The sequence below is a fragment of the Scleropages formosus genome, chromosome 16 (assembly GCF_900964775.1).
Source record: "Scleropages formosus chromosome 16, fSclFor1.1, whole genome shotgun sequence".
Classification (NCBI taxonomy): domain Eukaryota; kingdom Metazoa; phylum Chordata; class Actinopteri; order Osteoglossiformes; family Osteoglossidae; genus Scleropages; species Scleropages formosus.
Genome location: NC_041821.1, coordinates 2,386,939 through 2,413,175, shown reverse-complemented (window position 1 = coordinate 2,413,175; position 26,237 = coordinate 2,386,939). Strand labels below are relative to the sequence as shown.

At 51.4% G+C, this 26,237-nt stretch overlaps 1 protein-coding gene across 1 annotated transcript; it reads right to left on the bottom strand.

Annotated features, from left to right (window-relative positions):
* Positions 1-1,546: 1,546 nt before the first annotated feature.
* On the bottom strand, positions 1,547-21,932 carry mtnr1aa (melatonin receptor 1A a). Its single transcript, XM_018735644.2, has 2 exons — positions 21,516-21,932; positions 1,547-2,489 (listed from the first exon to the last, which is right to left on the bottom strand). The coding sequence occupies exons 1-2, from the start codon at positions 21,697-21,699 to the stop codon at positions 1,621-1,623; spliced, it is 1,053 nt and encodes a 350-aa protein (XP_018591160.2). The 5' UTR covers positions 21,700-21,932; the 3' UTR covers positions 1,547-1,620.
* Positions 21,933-26,237: the final 4,305 nt, after the last annotated feature.

Below are 26,237 nucleotides of genomic sequence, written 5' to 3'. Positions count from 1 at the left end.
CCATGAGCCACACAAAGAGAATCGGAGTAGCGCCCTTACTCGCTATTCTCTGTTCAGCTTTCCTTCAGGGAAATTCGGGAATTTATTTATTTATCCCCAAAATCCGTCCTAAACCCATCAGAAAAGACATCCACTGCGTGAAACAGTAATGAGAAGACCTATTTTTAGGTATCAATCCAGCTAAAAGCTCCGATAGATTGGATCAGCCCCTGGATGCTAAAATAACTGTTTCCCAATGAATTCTTCCTCCCACGAGTGGCTGTAAAGTGTATTTTGAGCCGGGTGATGGGAAAAGGTGCGGCAGCAGGGTGCGTGCGAGGCTGTGCGACGAGTCGAAGCTTGGCAGCGTGTTTGGGGCGTCGCGGCCACCGCATCACCCGCGGGTCAGCCCGGTTTCACACCTCGGCTGCCCGACTAGGATGCGACTGGGGATGCTGCCGTTGCCACGGGATACGCAGTTCTAGGGCAGACCCAGATTAGGGATTAAGTCCATTCTCATGGCTTTTTCGGTGTTCCTTCAGCCGGAGGCGGGGCCCCGCTGCTGAATTAGGAGCCGGAGCGGCGCAAACGGATTCCGCTCCTTGGTCCCCATCGGTTCAGCAGGAAGCAGCCTGCTATAGTGCATTATGGGATTTATATAATGGGCGCCAAAGCTGAAGGTACAGCCCCTGCGCAGCACCCCCAACATGCTGTCGGTAGCTGGTTGCACTTTCGACGTGCCATTAGCCCCGCAGCCTCCTTATGTTACGTAAGGCGCTGTTCCAGAGTACGGACGCATGAGCACGCGGCCGTCTGCAGCAGGGGCAGGAAGAGGAGCCGCTCCGCCCCCTCCAGCCCAGCAGGGACAGAGTGAGGGTGGCTCATGGTGACCATATGGGCCTCTATAGGGCAGTCTGTTCAGATGCTGGAGTCTGTCTGCGAAACGGATGCTACGAAGGAGGGATCGCGATCCAACCTCCGCACGGGTGTTTAAACTCTACTCATTGAGCTCATTAATGAGGTGGAAACAGATGGTTTAAAAAAAAAAAAAAACATGCTGTCCTGGAAATTGCATTTATTTCATATAGTGATCAGTTCTCATGGTACAGTGAAACAGCAACTTCCCATATTGCTCTGCCCAGAGGACTAACAGTTTCGTAGCAAGTGAGGTGAACGAGTACTCAATAAGTAAACCCTGTAACAAATTGATTTGGTAGCATTTGGAGGCATTCAGGGACAGATTCGGTACGGTCGCCAGGCTTCACGGCATGATTTTTGTCAAATGTGCATCCTATTGTCGTAACTTTGGGTATACTGAACCCAAAACAGAACTCATAGAAAATAAATACAACAATATACTGTATGTCGACATACATATCTTCATATTGTCACTGTAAACATTCAAACAAAAGGGCAAAACAACAAAATAAATGGAGGGTACCTTAAAATCAAGGGGAAGAAAGTGCTTAGTAAGAAAAATACCTATATATATATATATATATATATATATATATATATATAAACATATATAGAGAGATATTGTGTAGATTGTATAGAGGCAGAAGAATTCACAGGTGGCTTCAGAAAGTGGAAGCGGGACTGAATTCTATTTGGTATGTGGTTCACAGTGCTTCCTGAGGCTCAGACCGAGTCCACTTTGACCTGGTTGTTGTTGGTCATGAGAGGGGAAGGCTTGCTTTTGATGCGCTCTGCGGCGTCGTTGGAGCTGTCCTGGAAGAAGATGCGGGCGGTGCACACGGAGACCACTATCCGTTTGTACTCCCTCCTGAAGTTCTGGTTGAGCACCCCGTAGACGATGGCGTTCAGGCAGCTGTTGAAGTAGGCCATGAAGTAGCTGGAGACAAAGAGCCACTCGGGGATGGTGGTGGCCACGGCGGCCGGGCTCACGGCCACCGCCAAGCCGATCAGGTTGAGCGGCGCCCAACAGACAGCGAAGAGTACGAACACCACAAACATGGTGACGAAGTTGCGCACGTCGTGCGGCGACAGCCGAGGCCGGTTGTCGGGTTTGACCCGCCGGCGCACCTGGATCACGAGCACCCAGATGCGCAGGTAGCAGTAGGTCACGATGAGGATGGGCAGGATGAAATGGAAGAAGACCACGGCGATGGTGTAGGCGGCGCTAGCCGACTGGGCGAAGGTGCAGGAGTAGACCCGCGGGTCGTACTGCAGGGAGCCCACGAAGAGGTTGGGGATGATGGCCACCACTGTGAGCACCCAGATGAGCAGCACGCAGCACACCGAGTTCCTGTCGCTGTAGAGCTTGTCGTAGCGCAGGCTGTGGCAGATGTAGCAGTAGCGGTTGACGGCGATGGCCGTGATGTTGAAGATGGAGCCGATGACGCTGAGGCCCATGAGGAAGCCGCTGATCTGGCAGTGGATGTAGCCCAGTTTCCAGCCGTTGTGGAAGATGGCCGTGAGCACCAGGGGGTACGGGTAGATGGCCACCACCAGATCCGCCACCGCCAGGCTCACCACGAAGATGTTCCCTGCCACAGAGAGACGAAGACGTTCAGCGCAGAGTCCACACGGCACGACAACGTTCGGTCTCCCGTTACGAATATCAGCGGCAAAGCAGCAAAAAAAGCACCGAAGTCCATCCTGTGAGGACACACTGCGGTGTGTTTATTTGCTGGTTTAGCACCGCATTCTACGGCACAACAGCAGTTTCCCCACCGCAACCGTTTCGCAAATGTTTCGCCGCAGTTATGTTCAGCCCTCATTTCCTTAATGGCTCTTAAGAGTTTGCCGCCGTCCCTTTAGTAAACGTGGCATTTCACACATGCCCACTGTCTCTCCGCTTGCTCTGTTTACACGAAGCAGGTCAGGACAGTTTGTCGCCGCTCCGGGAAAAGCAATAAAAGAAGCTTGCTAATGAGAAGAGAAATTGCAGCCAGCCGCTGGCTTTCACGTGGAAAGGTCACCGCGCTGACCGGCGTGTTCCGCCTAGTACGCGGCTGCCTCCTGCTCCACCGTCGCTGGTGGGACAGAACGGGAGGCTGCCGACACTCCTGTACCGACCGAGGAGCCCCCGACACGTCCCTTTAGAGCTCAAGCGTCACTTTCGTAGATCGGGGAGCCGCTAAGGCCTCGTTACAGCTGGCGTTCCCTGCACCCCTCAACGAAGGAGCGAGCGACCCTCTGCCGCAGCCAGGAGGTTGCGGTGCTCGGAGCACCGGGAACGGATTCCCTCTCTAGCCCGACACGAGGTCCAAACGTTCTGCCGGCAACTCATCTTCTCATCAGCTCAGTGCTGAGGAACATCCTTGCGTGACGCCGTTCATCCCCAAAGACGCTCTCTCGGCAGCCACGTTGACGCGCGGTCGGTGAAACTACGGCCGGACGCCGGGGACGACGCCAAAATTGGAGCGATGAGGCCGAAGCGGGGAAGCACACGAGCTTCCCAAGCACCCAAGCTTCTAACTTAACACCTAGCTGAGCATGTTTTCTGTTCTTTTCAAAATTACAGTGTCCTTTAAGGCTAACATTTCCTTCAGACCATTATCGTACTCTTACCGGCATTTTATTCACCGATCTGTCAAAGCCAGAGCTGAGTAACTGGGCATCCTGCACGCAAAAGAAGGACACGCAATGCCGAGAATTCTGCGTCAAACCACGCCCCAACCCTAACAGTAAAAGTCTGGGGAAAGGCTTGCTCCGGCTCGTGCGCGGGTCAAAAGATGCCGGTTCCGAAGAGGAGACGCACGAAGACACGGAGAGAAGCGAAGGCAGAGAAGGACACAGAAGAGATACGCAGCACATGGAGCCCGGCGCGCACTGAGCTGTCAGAGCTCGGCGGATTCGCCCGCTCAGAATAAAGGCAATGAAAGAAAAGGACAGAAGAAAAACAACATCTCTGCCCCAGAACGAAAACACAAAGGTCACACAATCGCTTTGAAGGTAACACGGCGAAGCACCCGTCCACACTGGCGCGGGTCAAAGTGAACAGCCACGCAGGGCGTTTTCGAACAAACTGTCGGCCAATCGGAATTCCTGCGGGCGACGACCGTGGGTCCGAAGGCCAATCAGAGAGCTGATCGATCACTCTGCCGCCAGGTTTGGGGAAAATGCCAGCGCTGACAGCCTTGGGCGGAAACAAAGCAAAACAAAAACACCAAAAGTAAACACATGGCTGGTTTGTATCTGAAGACCTGGTTTGTAAAGCCCACAAATCTCCTGTTCGCTGTCTTGCTATGCCTGACCTCGCAGAAGAAAACAGGCTCTCCACGGGGGAGGGGAGGCAAAGGAAGAGATGAGGAACAGCAAATCGTGGCCGACGAGCCTCCCTCGCAGGGACCGTGGCCGGCGGGGCTTCACGGCCGTCCCGCAGACACAACTGCGGTCCGAGATGACGCACGGGAGCCTCCGCCGAACCCGGCCGAATCGTGGGGGCGGAGCCTGTCCTCATCGGTGTAACCAGAGGCGTTGTGATGCCGCCCCGAGCGGCAATCCGTCGTTGCGCATCGGGCCCGATCGCGCCGGCCTGCCGTATCCACGGCGGCGCGTGCAACGTCGCGTTGGCCGCTTCTGCCCCCAACCGACACCTGCAGCTGGAAACCCACTAATGATCTTCTGCTTCGGGGGCTCCTGCTCATAACACCCCTCCAACCCCTGGAAGACCAACTCTCGCCGGGGGCTCTACACCCTTGCCCTCCAACCAGACCCTGTCCAACTCCATGCATCCCAAGTGCTCTTCAGGGACAAGTTGTTCTGCATATTTTGAGAAAATGTGTGTCTGTGGCCTGGGGGGCGCAGTGGTGCAGTGGGTTTGGCCTGTGCCTGCTCTCTGGTGGGTCTGGGGTTTGAGTCCCGCTTGGGGTGCCCTGCAGTGGACTTTCATCCTGTCCAGGGTGTGTCCCCTCCCCTTCCAGCCCTGTGCTGCTGGGGTAGACTCCGGTTTGCCGTGACCCCGCTCGGGACAAGCGGTTTCGGACAGTGTGTGCGTGTGTTTCCAAGGTAAAATATTGCAGAACACGACACCAGGCTGAACTGTAGCGTAAGCACAGCAGGTCATCCTCGTGTGGCGTTTCTGGACAACGAGTTTCCGTGGCGTTAACGGGGTGATGAGCACCAGGTGGACATACTCGGCAGGGGACGGAAAAAGAACGTCACCACGGTGTCTCTGTTTGACCATTAGTGGACATCCCCCTTGGCTCTGCAGACTTGGCAGCTGGACGCATGGACCCTCACTTAATCCGAGGGGCTTTAACACGGTTGGGTTCGTTGTAAGAGACACCGGTGGTCCTCGTCTGGAACGATCACAACTATTTCCAGTTAAATCCTGCCCCCTTACATATGCCACCTATTTGCCCTCTAAAAGGCATCGGGCACAGCTGCCGCACCAAAGACCCCGAGAACAAACAGGAAGCCATCGACTGTCAGAGTACGTCAGATGCCATCGTGCAGTTGCTATTATTTATTTATTTTGATTAGCAAGCCACTTTTCTTTCATACAAAACTGACAGTTTTACCCATTTATGCAGCTCACTCAATACCGGTTAAGGACCCTGCTCTAGGGCACACGAGCAAAGGTAGCCCCTAGGACTTGACCCGGCGACCTTTTGCTGACACGTCCCGCTCCCTAACCGTTGCGCCACCTGCTGCCCCCGCCTGCCGTTGCCACAAGGCTCACGCAGGACCAGGCCCGCCCACGGGACACCTCGACCTTGACACATCAGCGGCCCGTAGCCCGCGGTGACGGCGGCCGCCGGGGACCCGGGCGTCTCGGCTCGCTCGGGACCTGTCATTGGGTCGCGGGCGGCGACAGGACTGTCATTCACACGCTTCGACTAGTCCGGGGGCCGTGTTTCTCCGCCTCCATCGTCCGTTTCTCCTCTCCGAGGGACCATTAGAATTAACTCAAGCTTGCGCAGCGGAAAACTCTGACTGCACATATCTTAGGCCTGCCCAAAGCCACTGCTCCATCACAACTGCACATTTGTCCACTTTATGCTACATGTTTTTTGGGGGCAATTTAAAGTTACAAAAATAAATGCTAACTAAATAAATAAATGTGTGCAAATCCTAATACCGCGGAAATACTGTGCCCTCTAACTATGCCATTCCTCTAAACGACACACTAAAGCGTACATTGTGCTTGCAAAACCCAGTAAAAAGTGAAAATGATCCAGATTTTCTTTAAAAAAATATGATGGGAAAAATCTTAAATACACTTATTTATAGACAAACCGAACAGATATGAAGCCTGATGACAGAGATATACCTGCTGCAGAGGTTGTACCGCGGTGATAAAATTACCCATGATTGACCTGGAAAGCATTGACCTTCATTTTTTTCATGTTAACCCCTCCTTGTTCCACTTTGGGAAGCACGGGGGGGGGGGCTGATCTGAGGCCCAGGGAGTGTCACTTTGCAGTGAAACATTGACCGTCGAAAAGTGTTCAACCGCGGTCCTGTGGGATTTACCCTGGATTTAATCTACGGAATGGAGAGCGAGGGACCTTTTCCTAACCTCTGGTTCCGCGACCGCCCAATCCCTCCCGGCCTCCGCCACCATCCGGCCTACGCTGTTCCAGCGACCGGATTAAAGCGGCGGTCTCTCCTGGTGTCATCGCTGCGCTTGTTTTTACGCTCACGTTTTTAATTTCGTCGTCCTATTATATAGTCGCGATACAGACTTTAACTCCTTCAATAATTTACGCAACCGGATGCTTCTCGAGTGAAGTGCAAAGCAGTCAAGGGCGCAACAGCTGCTTTCCCTCAGGATCTTCCATTTTTCTCCTTCTCGGCCCAGATTCCCATTTGTCGGAAAGGTTCGAAAGACGCGTGTATTCCTTGCTTGGGGTTCCTTACAGGACAAATCTGTTGTAGCCTCTCGACCCTGCCGTGTTCCGCAGCGTGCCACTTGTTTCCTCGTGTTCATTACTGAGGGATGCGTGGTGTGCAAACAGCAGATGCTTCCTCCGTCTCTTCCTCCGGAAAAGCGGCGACGGTTCAGCACTTAGACTCGGTGGCCGGTTGACCGATGCCGCCCGAATGCAACAGACAGGTTTTCCACGGCACAAAGTGGGAGAGGCGAGCTGGAATTCTGGAGAAAGCCCCGTCCTTTGGGGTCTCCTCCCCCGCTCCCTAACGACTGCTGTCCACTGGTGACCGCAACTTTGAGCCGTGTTGGGGGCGGGTGGTCGCTTCCCCAGCCCAGGCAACACCACCATCACGTACTCCAGTACTCCATCCCTGTGGGGCATGTGGGGTTTTGGGAGGGGTGGAGTACTGGTGGCATGGTTGGTTTGTGTCTAGCCCCCTTGATTTTGGCACAAAGGGTTGAACATCTTTCCCTGTGTATTATTGTATTAGCCCAAATGCCACAGCAAAAGTGCCCACATATCGGCTGCTGACGTTGATGCTGCGGGTGGTATTGGAAAATGTCCTCTTCATCGTAATCGTAGCTTCAGGGGTAGCAGGGCTGTTTCGCTACATGGAAGAAGTGTTGCCCTTCAGTTCTTCCGAAAATATGCAGTAACAGTAACAAAGAAGGGATGATGGGGCAGAAGTGGGTATGATGGAGCTCACCTGGGGTATGCAGTTGCATAATGGGGGAGAAATGAGGTATAATGGGCGTGACAGGGCAGAGGTGAGGTACGGCACGGGATGACGGGGGCTGAGCTGACCTCTGGTTTTGCAAGATGGGGAGGAATTGGGGAATGATGGACACGCTGAGGGAGAGGTGAAGTGCGACGGGGCACAACTGGGGTGTGATGTTTTATCATAGGGCAGAATTAGAGTGTAATAGAGCACAAAATGGACAGAGGTGATGTGTGATGTTGCGTGATGGGGTAGAGGTGGGTTGTGGTGTGAACTGGACACTGGCAAGGCAGGTGTCATGTCCAAGGTGGGGACACTGACTCAAATTTGGAGTTCTGCTTCTCCACCCAACACAACCTTTTCTGACCCTGCTTCGAGGACAGTAAAGACCGTCAATCCGAAGGAGGCGGAGAACACTTTCCCAACATGCGCTGGGACCATCAGGCCCAAGTTCAAGTTCGTCTGGACTAATTGTGCTGGTTGAGGACGCGTTTCTGAATGAGTCACTAATCTGGTGGAAACACGTTTCGGTAACATGTACCTGAAGGTGCTGTGCGTGTAACCATGGTAGTGAAGGTGATGAAGATGATACTGGGTGACACCGCTCTCACAGCATGTAATGTCTGACACCTACAGTGAGAATTCACCAACAAGGAACTTCTGTTCATCCCTTCCACACTTGGAGAAAAGACAGAGAGGAAATGCATCACAGAGGATCCCCCCCTTCTTCAACGTTAGACCAACAAATTTGGCTGCGGAATACAATACGACTGACCCCTTAGAGAAGTTTGTATGTGTGAAATTGTAGAATGAAGACGGATTCTTAGAAGAAAGATCCAGATCCAAAACACAGGAGTGCCGAAGACAGCAGCCAGAACGGGTCCAACCAGAGCCAAGACCAACGTATTTACCGGGGCACCCGACGCTACTCTTTACAACGTGAAAGTATTTTTCATGCTGCTTCTGATGGACAAAGGTGAACACCTCCACAGAGCACGTGCTGGATTTTGCTCGCTACCTCTTTCGCGTACCACCCACCCGGGAAGCATGCCGCGTGAGCGTGCGGCGGCCAACTCCGCGCCTTCGCGCCCACAGCTCCGCATTTCAGCTGAAAAGGCGGGAGCGTGAAGTCGGGGGAGGGGAGATGACACCGAATCAAAGGCGGCTCCATTGAGAGGAAACCACAAGACCTACAAACCCTCCCACCACCCTGAACCGCTGTCTTTATTACAGTTCTAAAAAGAAGCTTCTTGAGAAAAGAGCCTCACTGCCCCCATTAACTCAACCCACAGACCACTTGTGCCTCCAGGCAGGACTGAATAACCAAATTCCCCGCCTGAGCCGAGTCTCTTTATTTTAACGCTCTGTTAGCAATTGAATCATAATCACTGCAGAAGAACAGCACGGCACGGCGCAGCGGATGCCCGTTGAGCCCGTTGTCGAGGGATGCGGCTGCGCGCATCGGCTCGCTTCCTTCGGCTCTGTGGGGGCTCTCTCGTACAAACTGCTCCAAGGTACCTCAGACGTGTGTCGAACCCTCAGCTACACGGTCAAAGGAGATCCCACCTCAAGCCTGATGCTACTCTGGTCGGACCCTGTAGCGGCAAAGTGGTTTGAGATGATAAGTCTCACCTGGCGGCTAAATTACAAGGACTGCATTTGTCATCGAGCCTCAGCGTCTGTATTAGAAAGGCATGTTGAGATAGATGGGCTTCCTCTTCGCGATGGACGTAGTCCTTCTTCCGGCAGCCCCACTCCTCAGCTAATAGGACGCTCAGTGATGTCATCAGTTATCCGGGTTTTGACAAAGGTTACATTATATTCTCCCGAGAGCCATCCATCCATCCACAGGTCTTTCATCTCGCACCATGGCAAACACAGCCCTTCCCATATAAGCAGCTCTGGACTGACTCAGTGACTCCAGGCGCTGCCGACAGAGGCCATCTCTCTTTGATCCTGTCATCCCCCTCCCTCACACAGTTTTCTCTTGCTGTGTTTTCATCCAGATGAAGTGATACTCAGGTACACAGCCACTTGACCGCAGCGCAGGCTGTGGAAAGGGATCATTTTCACTTGACGCCGAGGAGAGTTACGCAAGACAGATGGGAGACGGCAAGTTGTGCACAGAGAGGCTCCGCTGTCCGCCGCTCACGGCTTCGTGAACGGGAGCTCGTGTGTCCAAGTCAGCAAAAAATGGTCCACAGCTTCTGCGACACGGTGCTCACCTTCTCAAAATCCCTTCTCCACCGCGACCCTTTAGCAGGCGGGACGCTGACTGTTGGAGCGGGACGGAAAAAGGAGGACTAGCGCACGTCTCTCCGAGCCACCGAACTGGCGGAAGCGCGGGAGGCAGGAAGGAGGTCTGTGGTCCTGCCGCTGGTTTTCAGGACGTGTTTCACGAGAAATTCTTCTGCTGGCCACCAAAATCTGAGTCGTGCCAAGTTGCCCAAAAGGACATTGTTTTCCCAGCAGAGTCGCAGCTTTCATTGTGCAGTAACTGGGGAGCAGCTCCTATGTGCACCTCAACTCTCTTTCCACACATCATGTATCCCTTCTGCATCCTCTTCTCACTCACTGTTTGAAGCACAAGAAGTAAATATCTCCACTTCAGTTCTAAAGTATGATGACACACTGAGGAAGGCCTGTGAGCTTCACTTCCACTCGCAATAAACAAATTGGCCGGGCGGCACAGCGAGTAGTGCTGCTGTCTCACAGCGCCTGAGTGGTGTGAGAAGATGAGGATTCGATCCCTGCTCAGTCTGTGTGGAATTTGCATGTTCTCCTCGTGTTTCTGTGGGTTTCCTCCTGTACTCCGAAAACATGCTGTTCAGGTTCACCCATAGTGTGTGTGTTCCACTGATGTATGGATGAGTGACCCAGTGTAAAGTAGTGTATCTTGGTGCTCTGGTTTCCTCCCACAGTCCAAAGACATGCTGTTCAGGTTCGAGTGACAAAGAGTGTGAGTGACAGAGAGAGTGTGTTCACTGATGTATGGATGAGTGACCCAGTGTAAGTAGTGTATCTAGCAGTGTAAATCGCTGTGGTGAATAAGGTATGTGGGCTCATAACACTACATAGAGTTTGTTGGAAGTCAATTTGGAGAAAAGTGTCTGATAAATAAATGTAAATGGCCACAGGCAAGAGCGCTACCCAAGCTATACTTTATTCCATTTTGGAGAATTCAGTACCCGTTGGAGTGATCCGTTCGTGGACTCTTCGGTGAGTGTGTATTAAATTTTCCAATACAGTCACGTTTCGCTTAAACACTGAGCGCATGTACAACAGTGGTCCCATAAGATTGCAATGGAGCTGAAAAATTGACTAGCGACGTCGTAGCGCAACGTGTTGCTCATGTGTTCGGGGTGGTGCTGCTGTAAACAAACCTCCTGCGGTGCCAGTTGTATAAAAGTACAGCACATACAACTATGTACAGTACATAATACTTGATAATGATAATAAACACCTATGTTAATGCTTTATGTATTTACTGTATTGTACTTATAATTTTACAGTGTAATCTTTCTACTTAAAAAAGTTGACTGTAAAACAGTGTGCTGTGTTACACCAGCAAGCAGCATCATAAATCTTGTATTTACTGCATCTCTTGACTGCATCGAGGCTATACCATCTAGGTTTGTATAGGTACACTGTATGATCGAGGCTATACCATCTAGGTTTGTATAAGTACACTCTATGATGTTTTGACAACGATGAAATCTACTAACGACGCATTTCTCAGCACATAACCCCATCACTAAGCGACGCATGCCCGTATTTTAATTTTCCAGTTTATGCAGGTAAGATGAAAAGAAAAAACTGGTCTTTGGCAAAAGTGATTTTCACTGTTTTCCAGCAGATGCTGGACGAAAGGTGTTCAGATGCTGTCATGTCATCAGTGTCATCAGAGCGAAGGCAGAATGTACAGAATCAAGAGCTGCACACTCTCGAGTGCTGCGTTCACAAACCTGCACCATACGGTATATATATCCCTTTATACCGTATCCCAGCCTTCCTGCGACACACCGATTTAACCACAGTCTCGTCATGAATAACGAACACAATCCAACCACGCGGCACCCGCGAGGTCTCACTAACGACCATTAGCGTACGCTTTACGTCCACGTTGAGAAACGACCGCTCTCCTGCAAATATCCCGCTATGTTTCTGTATGGAAGCTGATCTGAATCACCCGGAGATGACAGAGCAGATGAAAATCCTCAACATTGCGTGGGATGCCAGGAAATGCATTCAACACGGCAATGTTGTTACGGGTCCCTGCGAAGGATTCCTGTGAAGGAGTGCTGAACCGACGAGACACACGTTCGGGCAACGTCTGCCAAGAATGGCACCAGAACGGTGGATTTTACTGATGGAGGACATGGTGTAACCGTAAAAACTTACTTAACTAAGAATTCTGTATTTGACAACGAGTGGCAACAAATTTGGATCCAGACAGCAAAAACAATATTTTAATATTTCATATTTCAATTATTAGCTGCACTTCTTGAGGTACTTTGGCAGAATATCCTCGACTGGCATCACGGGGGGAGAAAGACAGAAGATAACCGTCAGGTAAAATTCGGCAGTTTATTCATTCGTCCGTTAAGCTGCGCGCGTGACGGACGGGGACCCCGGCCTCAATTTGCCGCTGTGCGCCAAGAACGGGTGAGCCAAGTGTGCTCCTGCGGGCCATGAGCTTGGCTCACCCAACGAGCCCGTTTACAAGAGATGGAACTAACCGATTCGTAACATTCCACGATAATTTGTTGCGCTGACCATGAAAAACACAACAAATTCATACAAAACAAAGGAGAAGGAGCGATAAGGAGGAGCTAAATCTAATCATGCAGGCGGAGGATATAAATATTCTGGGAACGACGCCACCAAAAGCAAAGCGGTCGGTTTCCAGGTTTCAGCAGCTCACCGGAGACTGTGATTGCGGTTTGACCGCTTGCGGGACTGTGGTTAAAAGACAGACCAGAATTTGTGACCAAAAGAACCTGCTGTCTACATTAACAATTCTTTGTTCGTCAGTAGCGTTCCTCCAAAGTGATGCACAACTCAAAAGAAAGCGCATGAACAACAGACAAAGAGCTTCACACACACACACAGGATTATGGAGACACAGTTGTCTTATACCGTCATGTTCACAGCCCTCCAGCAGCTCCTGTTGAAGTGACATTCAAATAGCAAATACATACAGATAATCATAGCAGGTGATGCCGGACTCATTGATGAAGCTGTCAGGGGATCGGAAGAGAAGCGGCTCTCAAAGAGGCGGGTTCGATACCCTTCTGGAACGTGGGAGGGATCCAGCAGCTCTGAGTGACACAGGTAGATAAAGCGAGGGGAAGGGGGAGCTGAGAGAGCTCATTCCACCACACTGGGACCAAAACTAAGAACGTTCGGGCTTTCAGCTTCGGACCCCTTGTGAGCGGGAACATCAAGCGGCCAGAGGTGGAGCAGCGCAGCACTCTTGCTGCTCCAGAGGTGGCAATCAGAGGACCAGCACCGCGCAGTAGGTGTCACCATCAGACAGCTGCCATCCCTGGTATAGGCAACACAGCAGGGAACATCGCTCTCCTAGTGACGACCGCGGAGCACTTGGACCAGGTAACTCGTGATGGGATGGAGCAGGACTGGGAGGACGGACGCTGTGCAGAGACAAGCAGACTGGATGCAGAGAAGCCGTTTCTGTTGGTTCACAACACAAGTGTTATCGTGAAGTAATAAAAAACTTTTCTCCCCCCATGAAATCGAACATGTTAAATAGAGCATATTGCTTCTTGTAACTCATCAAGTGCTTGTACAAAACATGCAATTTCACACTCAATTACAAACCAATCGGCAGCATTTCAATTCGATTCCTGGTCCCGCAGAGATGCGAGACGGAGCACTTTGTGCCACAGTTCAGAACCAAGACTTCCTTTCCTTTCTGCAGCCACGTAATCGCGTACAGCCAAAACCCAAATGCGATTTTTTTCTGGCTCCGTAACGAACGCTGCCCCCGAGGTCATCGCTGCCAGCGCTCCGCGCCTCTGTCCCTGTATCCCGACACCAGCAGGGCGGTTACTCATTACCCCGAGGCCAGAAACTCCTTGTTTTCCATGGTTTTATTTTACTGCCCATCCTTGTGAAAACATCCCAGCAGTTCCACACTTTACCAGTAAACACAAGACGTCCCTTTGTCCCAGAGTGTGAGCTAAAAGGAGTTATTGTTAACTGATCTCACATAGATGGTGAAAACAAAAACAAAAACAAAAAAACCACCGATTCATCAAAATGTTGCAATGGTTAACTGATCTTGTCATCAACAGCAGGTGTCTGTGTGAAACCAACCGTGTCCTCAGTATGTATGAATCCTTAACACACACACACACACACACACACGCACACACACACAGTCTGAAACTGCTTGTCCCAAGCGGGGTTGCAGCAAGCCGGAGCCCAACTCTGCAACACAGGGCACAGGGCGGGAGGGGGAGGTGACAAACCCAGGACGGGACGCCAGTCCGTCACAAGGCAGCCCGAGCAGGACTCGAACCCCAGACCAACCAAAGAGTAGGACCCGGCCAAACCCGCTGCGTCACCGTACCCCCCCCCGGAATCCTTAACACCCCTGGTACCCTGGTAAATAAGGAGGCCTCCACACTAAATATACAAATGCCATATTCCCAAAGTGACATGCATATTTACGTATTAATAAAGGTGGCACAGCAAATTGTTCTAGCGTCCTGGGATGTGCGACTAGAAGCAGGTTCGATCCCTGCTCAGTCCGCGTTAAGTTTGCATGTTCTTCCTGTGTTTCGCCTGACTGTCCTCTGGTTTAGCCTGACTGTGCTCTGGTTTCCTCCCACAGTCCAAAGACCGGTTCCTATAGTGTCTGTGTGCGTTTGTGTTTCTTACATTGGTCTGGTGCACCGATTGCCGAATGATTTTGGAGAGTTTAACGCAGTTTTTTTAACACTGTACATTACCTTGGACAGGCGATGGGTTTCGACGAACACACGTACGTCACTGCGGTAAAGTCTCCCTGTCAACAAACACAAGTTTGTGAAAGAGACACTAGACAAAATTTCAGGGATAAGAAAAAAAGTGAAAAAGTGAACAGAGTAGTCTGATGGCACCAGTGCCTAAAGGGGGCAGCTACATATGATACTGTGTGGATTACAGAAAAGTTAATACCGTTTCAAAATTTAATGCATATCTAATCCACGAGGTGGAGAATTTTTTCTGCTCAGACCTGGTTCTAACAAGATCTCTCCAAAATCCAGGGAGATCTCAGCCTTCTTGACTCCATTTGGGCGGCACCAGTTTGTTATCCTTCCGTTTGGACTCCACGAAGCCCCTGCTGCGCGCCAACAATTTATGGACAAGATTGTTCTTCCACACAAAAACTCCGCTGCTGCCTATCTGGACGACAACATCCTCGTCCTCAACGATTTGCAAAGGCATCTGGCATCTCCAGGCCAGCTTCTCAAGTGACGGCAGATATTCTATTTCGCCTCCCGACCGAAACCGAGAAACCGGAGTCGGCGCCCCCTCGTCCGGTGAACCGGGCGGTTTGTCACAATCGCTTTGGAGAAAAGTGTCTGCTAAATTAATAAATGTAAACGTACAATATGACACCACATTCCCGTCATATTGTGTCAAGCCTGGAGCAGCAGGTGCTCGTGTTGCAGCCGCCGCCTTGCTCGCAAGGAATTAGGTTTGCACCCCACCTCCTGCTGGGTTACCCTATATCAAAGCACGTACCCTAAATTGTACCTGAAATTACCTGCTGTATAAACAGGTACTTCGCTGCAAGTCGCTTCGGAGAAAAGCGACAGCTAAATATATGAATATAAAGAGCACCGGATAACCGATGGGGTCCTCGGTAGGCGGCCCTCAACAGCAACACCCAGCGTCTCTTCGCCCCTTTACCGGAGTAAAAGATAAAACCACGCTCTACTTGAGCGCAGAATACAGAAGGCCACCCCCACTGTCCCCAGGTACGATATTAGCTCTCCCGCCGCTACATCGCCTCCATTCAGCCTGCTGCATACAGTGTGATGTGTTGTGGCCGTTTCCCCTCGAACAAGCATCACACTCCACTTGATCTCACTGCCTGGAACTCTTTGAGCTTCATCCACGCTCACGTCAAGCAGAAAGACGGCACACTGGATAACGCTGCAAAGGGCTAAAAATAGCCCAGAGAGAGAAGGACCCCTCCCTCCAAACACACACTCGCGCAACCCCCCCCCCCCCGACCAGCTACCCCCTCGCCCCCAAGCGCGACAGTACTTCCAGAGCAGATGCCCGACGCGGCCGCAGCTCGGCCACGTAACTCCGAAAGCGGCGGCATCGCGTGCCGCTCCGGTGTGACGGCCGGTGCTCGGCGCACGCGCGCTTCCGAGCGGAACCGGACCCGAGGGCGCGCGAGGAATGTGGTCGGCGGGAGCGTGTCGCGCGAGTGATCAGAACGGACAGGAGCGGCGCAGCCTGTGAAGTCCAAGAAGGCAAATGTGTTCAATGGAAAATGAGAGCGAGAGAGAGAGAGAGAGAGAGGGAGGCAGAAAGGGGCAGTGGTACAAGACAAGTGCAGGAATGCAGTACATGCAGTGCAATTCAGCTCTGTGAATTCAAACAAGGAACACAGGGATTATTTCATATTTTTACTCATTTCATCAGCAAACACGACATGCGCCGGACGGCCAAGAGGAGCCTTTGCTTTGAGTGACTCCGAGCTACAGCCAGCAGGTGGGGTGGTGCTTAGAGCTGCCACATTGTTCTCACAAAACCCAGGGTTGAATCCCACCTCCTGCTGTAAGCACTTACCCTGAAATGATACAGTAAAAAGGACCCTGTTGTATAAATGGATAAAATACTGGCACCATCTTAACGTCGTGAGTTGCTTTGGTAAAAACCGTCAACGACATGAATGAATGAATGAATGAATGATGCACAGTCCTTTCATTGTAAGTCACCTTGGACAAAGTAGAAAATGAGTACATGAAGTTCAAGCACCACCCATCTGATGTAGCCACACCCCTGTTGCTGATTGGCCACACCCACCAAAAATTTTAACCCGAAGCAGCAGTGGACTCCACTCCAGGGCTTTTTTTTTCTTTTTTTTTTCAAAAAATTTGGAGTAGAAGCGGTGTTGTGGGTTCGACTGTGTGTTGTTGTGTCAGAGAGGGCCACATAAACAGCTTCTGCCGTCCCAACATGTGTCCACCACATCTGCAGGTGAGGAACACGGTCGAAGGAGGACCAGAGGCCCGGCGTCCAGGAAGCTCGAATTCTGCAACGGCTGCTCCGTCTCCGACTCTCCGAAATTCGAGTGCCCCTCACCTGAACCCGGCCGCCTGACGCCGCCGTGAAAGGTGCTCCGACCCAAAGGTGCGTGTGGGGAATCCCTGCCAGGGTGGCAGGAGGAGTTCATCCTCAAAGTGAAGGACAAAACGCGACAGAGTGGTAGCAGAGAAGATCTCGCGCTCTATTCACAGCTTCAGGCACACTCTGCACGGAGAGCTTTCGCACGTGTCCTTCGTGCTTTCAACATCCCATCGCATATCTGATGGAAGACGGCGCTCGTTATCCTCCGGAGCAGCGGGAATGGAGCTCGTGCCTCTCATAAGCGACGACGTCCCTCCGACCCTGACGCCTTGAGCTCGCCGCGCGCCCGTCAGTCACGCTGGATGGGGAAGGGTTTGAGCCGCACGTTTAGCGAGACCTTGTAGCGAGGAGCGGCTGCGCTGCCGAACCCCGCTCATCCGGGACGGGCAGTTCTTCAATGGCAGAGACCCAGAGGAAGCAAACCGCAACAAACTCCGTCACATAGGCATCTGGTGGGGTGGGAGAATTCGGTGGGAGCTGCAGATATGTCAGCGATAACAGCAAGGAGAAGCATGAAAGCAGGGAAGTAAGAAGAAAATGGTCCGAATGGAACTCATCGTGCTGCTCTATGTCATCTATATCTGGAGTATCTCGCAATGTGACATAACAGATACACATGTAGCTCCTCCACCTCTTGGTTCGCTTGGTGGTCCCACTCACAAGGGGTCCAACACCGAAAGCAAACCCTTCCTCAGTTTTACACCCCCCGTGTTGGAATGAGCTCCCTGTGTCCCTTGGAACTGCTGAATCCCTACCGCATTCAAAAAGGGTCTTGAACCCATCTCTTCCAGAACCACCTCTCTCCTGATCTCCTGACAGCTCCATAAATGAGTCCAACACCATCTGCTATGATTATCTATGTATTTGCTATTTGAATGTCACTTCTACAGGAATTGCTGGAGGGATGTGAACCAGCAACATGGTTGTGTCTGTAATCTTTGGTCTGAAGCTCTTTGTTCTTGATGCATTTTGTCTGATAAATGAAAACATGTTGACGTAACTGCACACGCAACACGTGTTTTTGGGGATGAAGGCCTTAGCTGGTGATCACGTGAACTGCCTCGATTTGTGCGAGACGCTTCAGGTCCACGTGCTAGCAGCTCCGGGGCCCGGTTGGCCGACCGGGTGGTGAATTCCTACCTGGACGGTGGGTGCAGCGCGGTACCGGCAGGACTCCAAAGCCCAGCCTGATCCGGACGAGCACCTCGGTTTTTTCTTTTCTCCATCTTGAAGACCAGCTGGTCGTGATGTTATGAGTGATGTTATGACTGAAGTGGAAGGTTGTGCCAGTTGGACAGTTTGAGGAAACCGAGTTAAACACCCGTGAGGTAAAACGTTAGCGCCTTTAGTACTAGTGTCCGCTTCTCGTCCCTTCATTCCCGTCCCCCGAAACATTTAACCCTTTGCGTGCATCAGCTGGGATCCAAGCCAGGAACTGTCCTCATGAACTTTCCCTCCGTTGCTTCGCACCCTTATCGCACCATGCTGATCTCTTGACTAACACGGTAAGTAAGACACTCTACTTCCACTTTACTGCCAAAATGTCACGTAACTTGCTGTACATTACAATGCGGGCAAAAAAAAAAAAAAAAAAAAAAAAATCCAACCAGCGATCGGTGCCATCGGTCCTCCTCAACGAGGCACGTCTTCATTTTTATCTCATTTGCATTCCCACCATCTGCGTCAAGAGAAGCCCTGTGTGACGAAACGGCAGGAGAGGTTCAGCGCAAATCCACGCCCCGCCGGCACGCAAACCGAGGCTGGTCTTGAAACAGATGTGGACCCAACATGCGGAGGCTTCGGAAAAACCGCAGCGTGTCCAAGTATTAATAAGTGGAGCAACGAGGAATCTCCCGGAAGGCGGTGCAATTAGCAGGCAGGGAAAGTAGGGATGTCGAGCGAACAGGTTTGCGACCAACAAAGTGTAGGAGCGCGAGTTTCTCTAACTGTAACAAACCCGGGGTATTCTCACACACACACACACACACACACACACACACACACACACACACACAGGACTGTGGAGTCCTGAATGGGACTGCGACCCCTAATCCAACCGGATGATGCACATGCAGCATAATTCCCATAAACCCCCTCTCATCCGCTGGCAGAGCTCGGTGCCATATGGCATGACGGCGGCGGCGGCGAAGCGCCCTAAACGGAGCTCGCCGATTGGCCCGATGAATCCGACCCGAAGCGGAGCCACGGCAAGGTTTTCCGCGGCACGGAAATGTCACCCGACACCGTCCAAGTCAAACGCCGAGTGCGTCCGCGCCGTTTACCTGTCGCACGATACCGTCTCAAATCTCCAACGTGGGACAGGAAATTAATGCCGCTGGAGATGAAACCAGATCACGGCGGATCTCGGCGATGATAAACCAGGACCTGTTTGGTGCACGAGCTGTTTACACACACCTGTGTGACGTCACCGGGCGCAAAAGACATATTTTTTTTTCTTGTCACTCAGATTAATAAGGGGTTGCAGTGAAAGACAAATCATTTCAGTTTTGCCCCTGGAATTACAGCAACTGAAGGGACACGGAAGGGAGAGGAGCAGGACACCGGCAGATGGAGGGAAAAGGCCCAAAAATGCATTTATCATACAAATAGATTAAGAAATTATTGCTCATTGATCACTTACAGGAGAGCCTGTTTTACGGGGGGGTGATATTTCTTTTCATACGTTCCTTTCATTATCCATCGATCGATTGCAGCCGTTCCTCACGTTCCTCACCCGTGAGGCAGGTTCCCGCCGGGAGGATATCGAATTACCGCTATTTCTTATGGAAGCTAAGTGAAGTAATGGGCTCCTAGATGAAAAATGTTACCTGGAATTAATTAAAATACCAAAATTAAAGGTGTTTTCATGCGGAATAAGGACAGGACAACACTAACACATTTTATAATTCTAATGGAAATTTTTTCCAGCTTGTGCTCCGATGTCACATTCATTCACTATCAATAACTGCTGCGTCCAGTGCAGGGTCGCAGAGGTCCGGAGCCTATCCTGGAAGCGTAGGGACTGAAGCAGGGTACGGCCTGGATGGAGATACTCTGGTAATCACACACACACACACACACCCCACTGGAGGTATTCCCGACTACACACACCCAAATGCCCAGTGTTGGCTCTCCAGTTCCACTGTGATCACTGGTGCCATCAGGGGTCGTGAACCGATCTTCCTGCGGTGCCACATGTGCAGGACAGCAGCGAGTTGGGCAGCTTCATGCCACCTCTGCGTAACAAAATCTATTTACGTAACACATATATGTGGAATTTCTTATAAAAGCCCCAAAACCAGGACAGTGGGAGCTGCATGAGCCACTCACTCCAAGTAAACATCTGCGGCAGCATTTTACCACGATTCATGGGATTTTCCTCGCTGATGTGCAAAGTGAACTTGGGAAAGGGTAGGTCTACCACGGTAAGAACACAAGGAGGTAAGACCTCTTTAACCACCGAGACGCTCCTTGACTCTCCACACATCAAGTCCACACACTGGGGGGGGGGGTGTAAAAAACAAGGGGGGGGCTATTTCCAGATGTTCCCCAATAATTTGCGCAGCTGTGTGTAACAGGAGGTACACTTCCATCCTCCTGTGAGCCCCAGTCCAGCCTGCAGGTCATTCCCATGTTTGCTTGGCTCTTGAAGTGCAGTTTTTTCCATCATCAACACAGTTCACACCCCTGCTGGACTGGGGGGGGGGGGGGGGGGTCAGGGGTCACATGGGGTCCTGATGAAGTGCAGCCCCCCCATGAGCATTTCAGTAATCAATAATAATAATGATAATAATAATAATACAGCGGAGCAGCAGAGTCCTTCAGGAGACCCTGATGGGAGGGATTCCTTCACCGCAGAAATACACAGAAACACACCGAAGAAAGAGAGTGAAACACAGTGAGTCACCTGCTGTTGTTCATCACCAGATGACAGGAGAAATTAAGGATAATTCATGTTTTGATAACCTTCTTTAAGACGGAATTAAGATGAATCAGACCGAGATTTTAATGAACCTGGTGTTTCCCTGTCAATGTAATTGCAGTCATCCATCGAGTGTGTGTGTGTGTGTCATTCACAGTAAAAGTGCACCATGCACTCAGTAACGCCAGCAGGAGGACCACAGTGGGCTCCATGGAAAGCTGCGGGTCCGAGGACATGTCCTCCACCTCCACCATTCCTAGCACTTCACGTTAACTCACTGACCGCCCATTCGAGTCAGGGTCGCGGTGGTCCGGAGCCTATCCAAGAAGGGTGCACTACGGACGGGACGCCAGTCCATCACAGGTCAGCGCGCATGCACGCACGCACACACACACACACACACACACTACGGGCAGCGTGTCTCACCTGAGACACGTCTTTGGCCTGTGTGAGGAAACCAGAGCGCCGGGAGGAAACCCACGCAGAGACGGGGAGATCGTGCAAGCTCCACACAGACTGAGCCGGACTCGAACTCGCAGCCTTCCGAACCCCCGAGGCGCTGTGAGTGTGAGCCCCAAGCGTGACCCCCTGCACCACCGCGCCGCTTCCAGCACTTTCACCCTGTTTTCACCTTGTTTTTTTCACCCCGTTCTCCCGTGCTTTCGCCCACCTGCGTTGCGCAGCCTCCGGTTCCGGCCCACGGACACGATGACCAGCACGTTGCCCACGATGTCCACCACGGTGGTGAAGATCAGGAAGCATCCCAGGGTGGTCGCGACCCACGGGGGGCGCTCCAGCGCGAGCTGCTGCTGGGGCACCGAGGAACCGTTCACGTGACTCCCATTTATGACCATCGTACAGCTCCGCGCGCCGCTCGCTTCACTTTCTCACTTTCTTTGTTGTTTCCCGCTTGACGTTCGTCCTTCACTGCCTCGCGCTCGGGTCCAAGGCGCCGCCGCGGCGGCGCGAGCTCAGCTCGCTCCGGTCCATCCCGCGAGCGCGCTCCTCCGTCCCGCACGCTCGCGTGTCGCCTCTCGAGCGTTTTTATAGCTGTGCGCGCGCGCCCGTGGGACCGTCGCCGCGCGGAGGCAACTTCCCTCTCGGACCTCCTCCGCGCGCGACGCTCAAGAGGCGCACGCTCGCGCTGAGCGCGTCGTTGCTGCCGCCGCGCGGACACGGCCGGTGTGCGTGTTGTTGGCGTCGCGCGCTCATTCATGCTTTCATTCAGTTCGGGGTCTCGCCCATTCATTGTTAGCGCGCGCTCCATTGTGAAGGCGAGTCTTAAGTCACATCCCACATCAAAGTGTTCGGTCGTCGCTGTTGTTATGGATCAAAGGGGCGGCACTGACTGATGTCTGCAGGAACTCGGCGACGAGGGACTGAAAACAAACGTTCGATTTTTATTATTCCGTTTGAAAAAATGTTAGGATTGTAGGTGCAAAATCTTGTTCAAATTAATACTGATACACGAGAAGCAGTTCCTTGCACCAGGTAGAGTAGCGGCAGCAGGGGGGGCCTGCGATAGAGTGGTGTCCCTCTCCCCTTGAGCCCAGTCATGCCAGGATAGGCTCCGACCCCCGCAACCCTGATCAGGACAAGCAGTTGCTGGATGAACGGATGAAATGTACAATGGACCAGGTAGAGCGTGAGATTGCAGAGCGCAGCAGAACCGGAGGGAACGGACAGTAGGGCGCCGTCGGAGGAGGGTGCGAGTCTCAGTCACTCAGACTTGCTGTGAGGGCCTGTATACTTCCTGACCCTGTTAGAGCCTGCTCATTTGCATACAGTAATTTATATTTATTAATTGACCTTTTTCTGTTAGATAAAACAGTGAAAGTAGCCTATTTATACAGCAGGTAATTTTTACCAAACCAACATCTTGATGAAAGATACTAGAGCAGAAGTTCCGAAGCGGACGTCTTCAGGTCCTAAGGCAGCAGTGCTAAGCGCTGCGCCCCCTGCTGGAGTGTGTCTGAATTGCTTATGGAAAAAAAAATAGTTACGTGTTGCACTTTGGCTGATGAGGGAGAGCAGCCCCTTCCTGGGATTTGAACTTGCAACCCCGAGATCAGATTTGTTCATTGTGGTCTTCATTAGCTGTGGCCCAAGATGCGGAGCAGCAACTCGAGCGACAGCCAAGATGCGGGCCGTAGAGCAGCGCTGCTGCTTCGCCCCAACGCTCAGCCCCTGCTGCGTTCTCAAATCCACTAAAGGGATTGAAACCATGACACCTTTCCTTCACACGCCCCACACTTTGGGTGATGGATCAAGATGCCAAGAACCTCGAGCTTAGTACCGTTGATTCGTGATGCAGGCAGGGGACAATACTCGCTGTCGGAGCCCTTTGTGGACGCGACAAGCGGATGTGGATCCGGCTCCGGCGGGAAGATGCAGGAGAACCTGGCTCTCGCCCCCGAACCGCGTGGCTCACCGGGACACGATTCCGTAAGGACTCCTGGAGGCATCAGAGCGACCGGCGCCAAGACGGAGCCCTCTTGTTCTACACTTTCTCTTGAAACGCGCCAAGCAAGCAAGCAGCAGGCTTTGGTCCTCCAGCACTGAGGAAAGAGCCTCTCCATCAAGAGGTGCAGGAAAGTAATGCAGCGGTGATACTGCACTTCTGCCTCACTGCGCCACAGGTGGAGAGGTGGTCCACGGTAATGCCGCTCTTCTGCTCCTTGTTCAGGACACGCCAAGTCCAGCTGCACGTACACGGGTGTGGAAGAGCTGGACCTTTAACCTACGCCTATAAACATGCTGCTGTGTTGTGCTAGAAATGAATGAGAGCAGGACAATAGAATCGTGGACTCGGTTGAACTGTTGAGCTGGACAAGACTTAAGGACGCCATGGACAGCAAGGACAACAAACATGGATGCAGGATCAAATCAAACTATAGCTGTGACTGGAGGCACAAATGAGACTGAGGTTATTGTAGTTGGGACCCGTCCCGAGAAGGTCGGATTCTCTTGAGAAGATCATGATGATGTAGATGATGGAAAAAGAACGAGAGGACAGACACCGTAACAGGCCAGAATTTTCTGGAGGAACTCAGGAACTCGACATAATGTTCGCTTTTGTTGACGTCCTAAGAAAACCGAAATTTAACAAAAAATAAACATATTTGATCTGCAGAGCACATCGGCCGCCTGGGTCAGAAAGGAAACTGAGCAAATGTAGAAATGAAGGCCTCCTCCTGCTGCCCACCCCCCACGTCAGGAACCCCATCTCCTCCTCTTTCCTGTTGGACTTGAAGACCACGTCCCAAATCCCACCCACCGAGGCAGTCAGTGACTCAGTGAGAGCTCAGTACACAATGAGAGCTAAACAGAAGAACAAACATCTTCAGCTGCCTGAAGATCCATAAACATGGGGGTAAAAGCATGAAATCAGACGCTCAATCACGTCAATTTGTTTAGTTCATGCTTTTCTCCAAAGTGAAGGGGGCGCAGTGGCGCAGCAGGTTTGGCCTGGTCCTGCTCTCTGGTGGGTCTGGGGTTCGAGTCCCACTTCGGGTGCCTTGTGACAGACTGGACGCCCGTCCTGGGTGTGTCCCTTCCCCCTTCAGCCTTGCGCCCTGTGTTGCTGGGTTAGGCTCCGGTTTGCCGCGACCCCGTACGGGACAAGTGGCTTTAGCCAGCATGTGTGTGTTTTCTCCAAAGTCACTGACAATCTTAAGCTACTTACAATTACTTACCTTTTTATACAGCTGGGTATTTTCTACTGGAGCACTTTAGGGTAAGTAGCTTGTTCAAGGGTATTACAACAGTAGATGGGACCTGCAGTCTTTGGATCCAAAGACAGTGGCTCTAACATCTATGCTACCAGCTGCTCCCATAATGAGATTAATACACAACATGAGTGGGAGAAAATATGGAACAAAGCTCCTGTTCCTCAGAGCTGCTGAATGCCTTCCATATTCATGAAGGCTCTCAAACCATTTCTTTGAGAGTCACTTCTCTCCTGACAGCTCAATAAGTCCAGCACCATCTGCTATGACTATAGATTTGCTATTTGAAGGACATTTCTAGAGGAACTACTGGAGGAATGTGAACCAGCAACATGGTGGCGTCAGAAACACAAGCTGTGTATCAATCCAATGTTTGTGTCTAAAGCTTTGTGGTTAAATCACTTATTTTTCTGTTGTATGTTACTTTGTACAATAGCACTGGCTAAATTAATAAATGTAAATTTATGTACAACTCCTTCAGTCCCTCAGAACTGCTGAATCCATCCCAGCATTGAAGAATCTGGAAACCTCCCCCTTTCAGATGCAGCTTGTTCCCGATGCCCTTACCTATAAGGTTCACGTTTCCACATCCTTTGTTAGGCCAGGGGATGTGTGGCCTGCTCTCATAAGAGCATGGCATCACGTGACCTGCTGCGACCGCTGTCATCGACCTGTCACAGCGTGTTAAGGACGTGCGCTCCGACGCGTTCCTTCCTTCCTCCGGGTGCCTGTCATAACCCGTCAGCGTGTTTAAATGCTGTCAAAGCCCAAATGGAGCAGAGCCGTTTCACACGAGGGCCCAAACGGGCTTGGGGCCACGCACTCAACTCCATTACATGTTAACGAAAAAAGAGGAAGATGAGAGGAGAGGAGAGGCAGCAGCGCACACAGCCTTCGCCGCACCGACAGACTGCTGAGGACTCATGCAGTCACAGAACATTACATTCAAGACTGGACGTTACATAAGAGGAGCATTATGGGGTTTCGCTGCTTTTGACTTGATTTACTAGGCAATCTGTGGTTGGACTGTGTACAAACAAACACGACGACTGTCAGCTGTTACACATAAAACTGTCCTCCATAGCGGCAACAAAAGAGTGAAATCCCAGCCTGCGGAAAGGAAAGGCTGCGGTTACCGCGGTCCCAACGGCAGAACGCCACCTCATAATCGGCCATTTGCAGTATCTGCTTGGGAAAGTATCTGCAAATTGCCTGGAAGAAGCGAAACACTTTTATATTACCCCCCTCCCACTGTTTCCTTACTCTCGTCACACATTTCCAAGACAACGTTCATTTAAGGACACTCTGCCACCTGGTGTTGAGTGTAGAATATTGCAGTCAGCCAAAAGGATTACACTGGAAAGGGTGAAGAATTTAATAAAAACTGATTATATGTAATATGTGCATTATATATGTATATTCTATATATAAGGAGAAAAGAATGACAGGATTTTAACACAAGATTAGACTATTTGTACACTATACATACATTATCACTGCAACATTCCAAATGTGAGAAGTTCAATTCAAGTAAATCATGGAACATTTAAGGCTTGAATCTAAATATGGTATTTCAGTGCAGATTTGCATCATTAATCGCACGCAGAGGAACAACACACGTTACAGACTGTTTGCTTAACTGATGCTTTCTCCAAAGCAAATTA

Coding starts and splice junctions, on each gene's coding strand:
- mtnr1aa (XM_018735644.2), bottom strand. CDS start 21,699: ATGGTCATAAATGGGAGTCACGTGAACGGTTCCTCGGTGCCCCAGCAG. Junction 2,490..21,515: donor CCGGAGGCTGCGCAACGCAG/GTGGGCGAAAGC, acceptor TCTCTGTGGCAG/GGAACATCTTCGTGGTGAGC.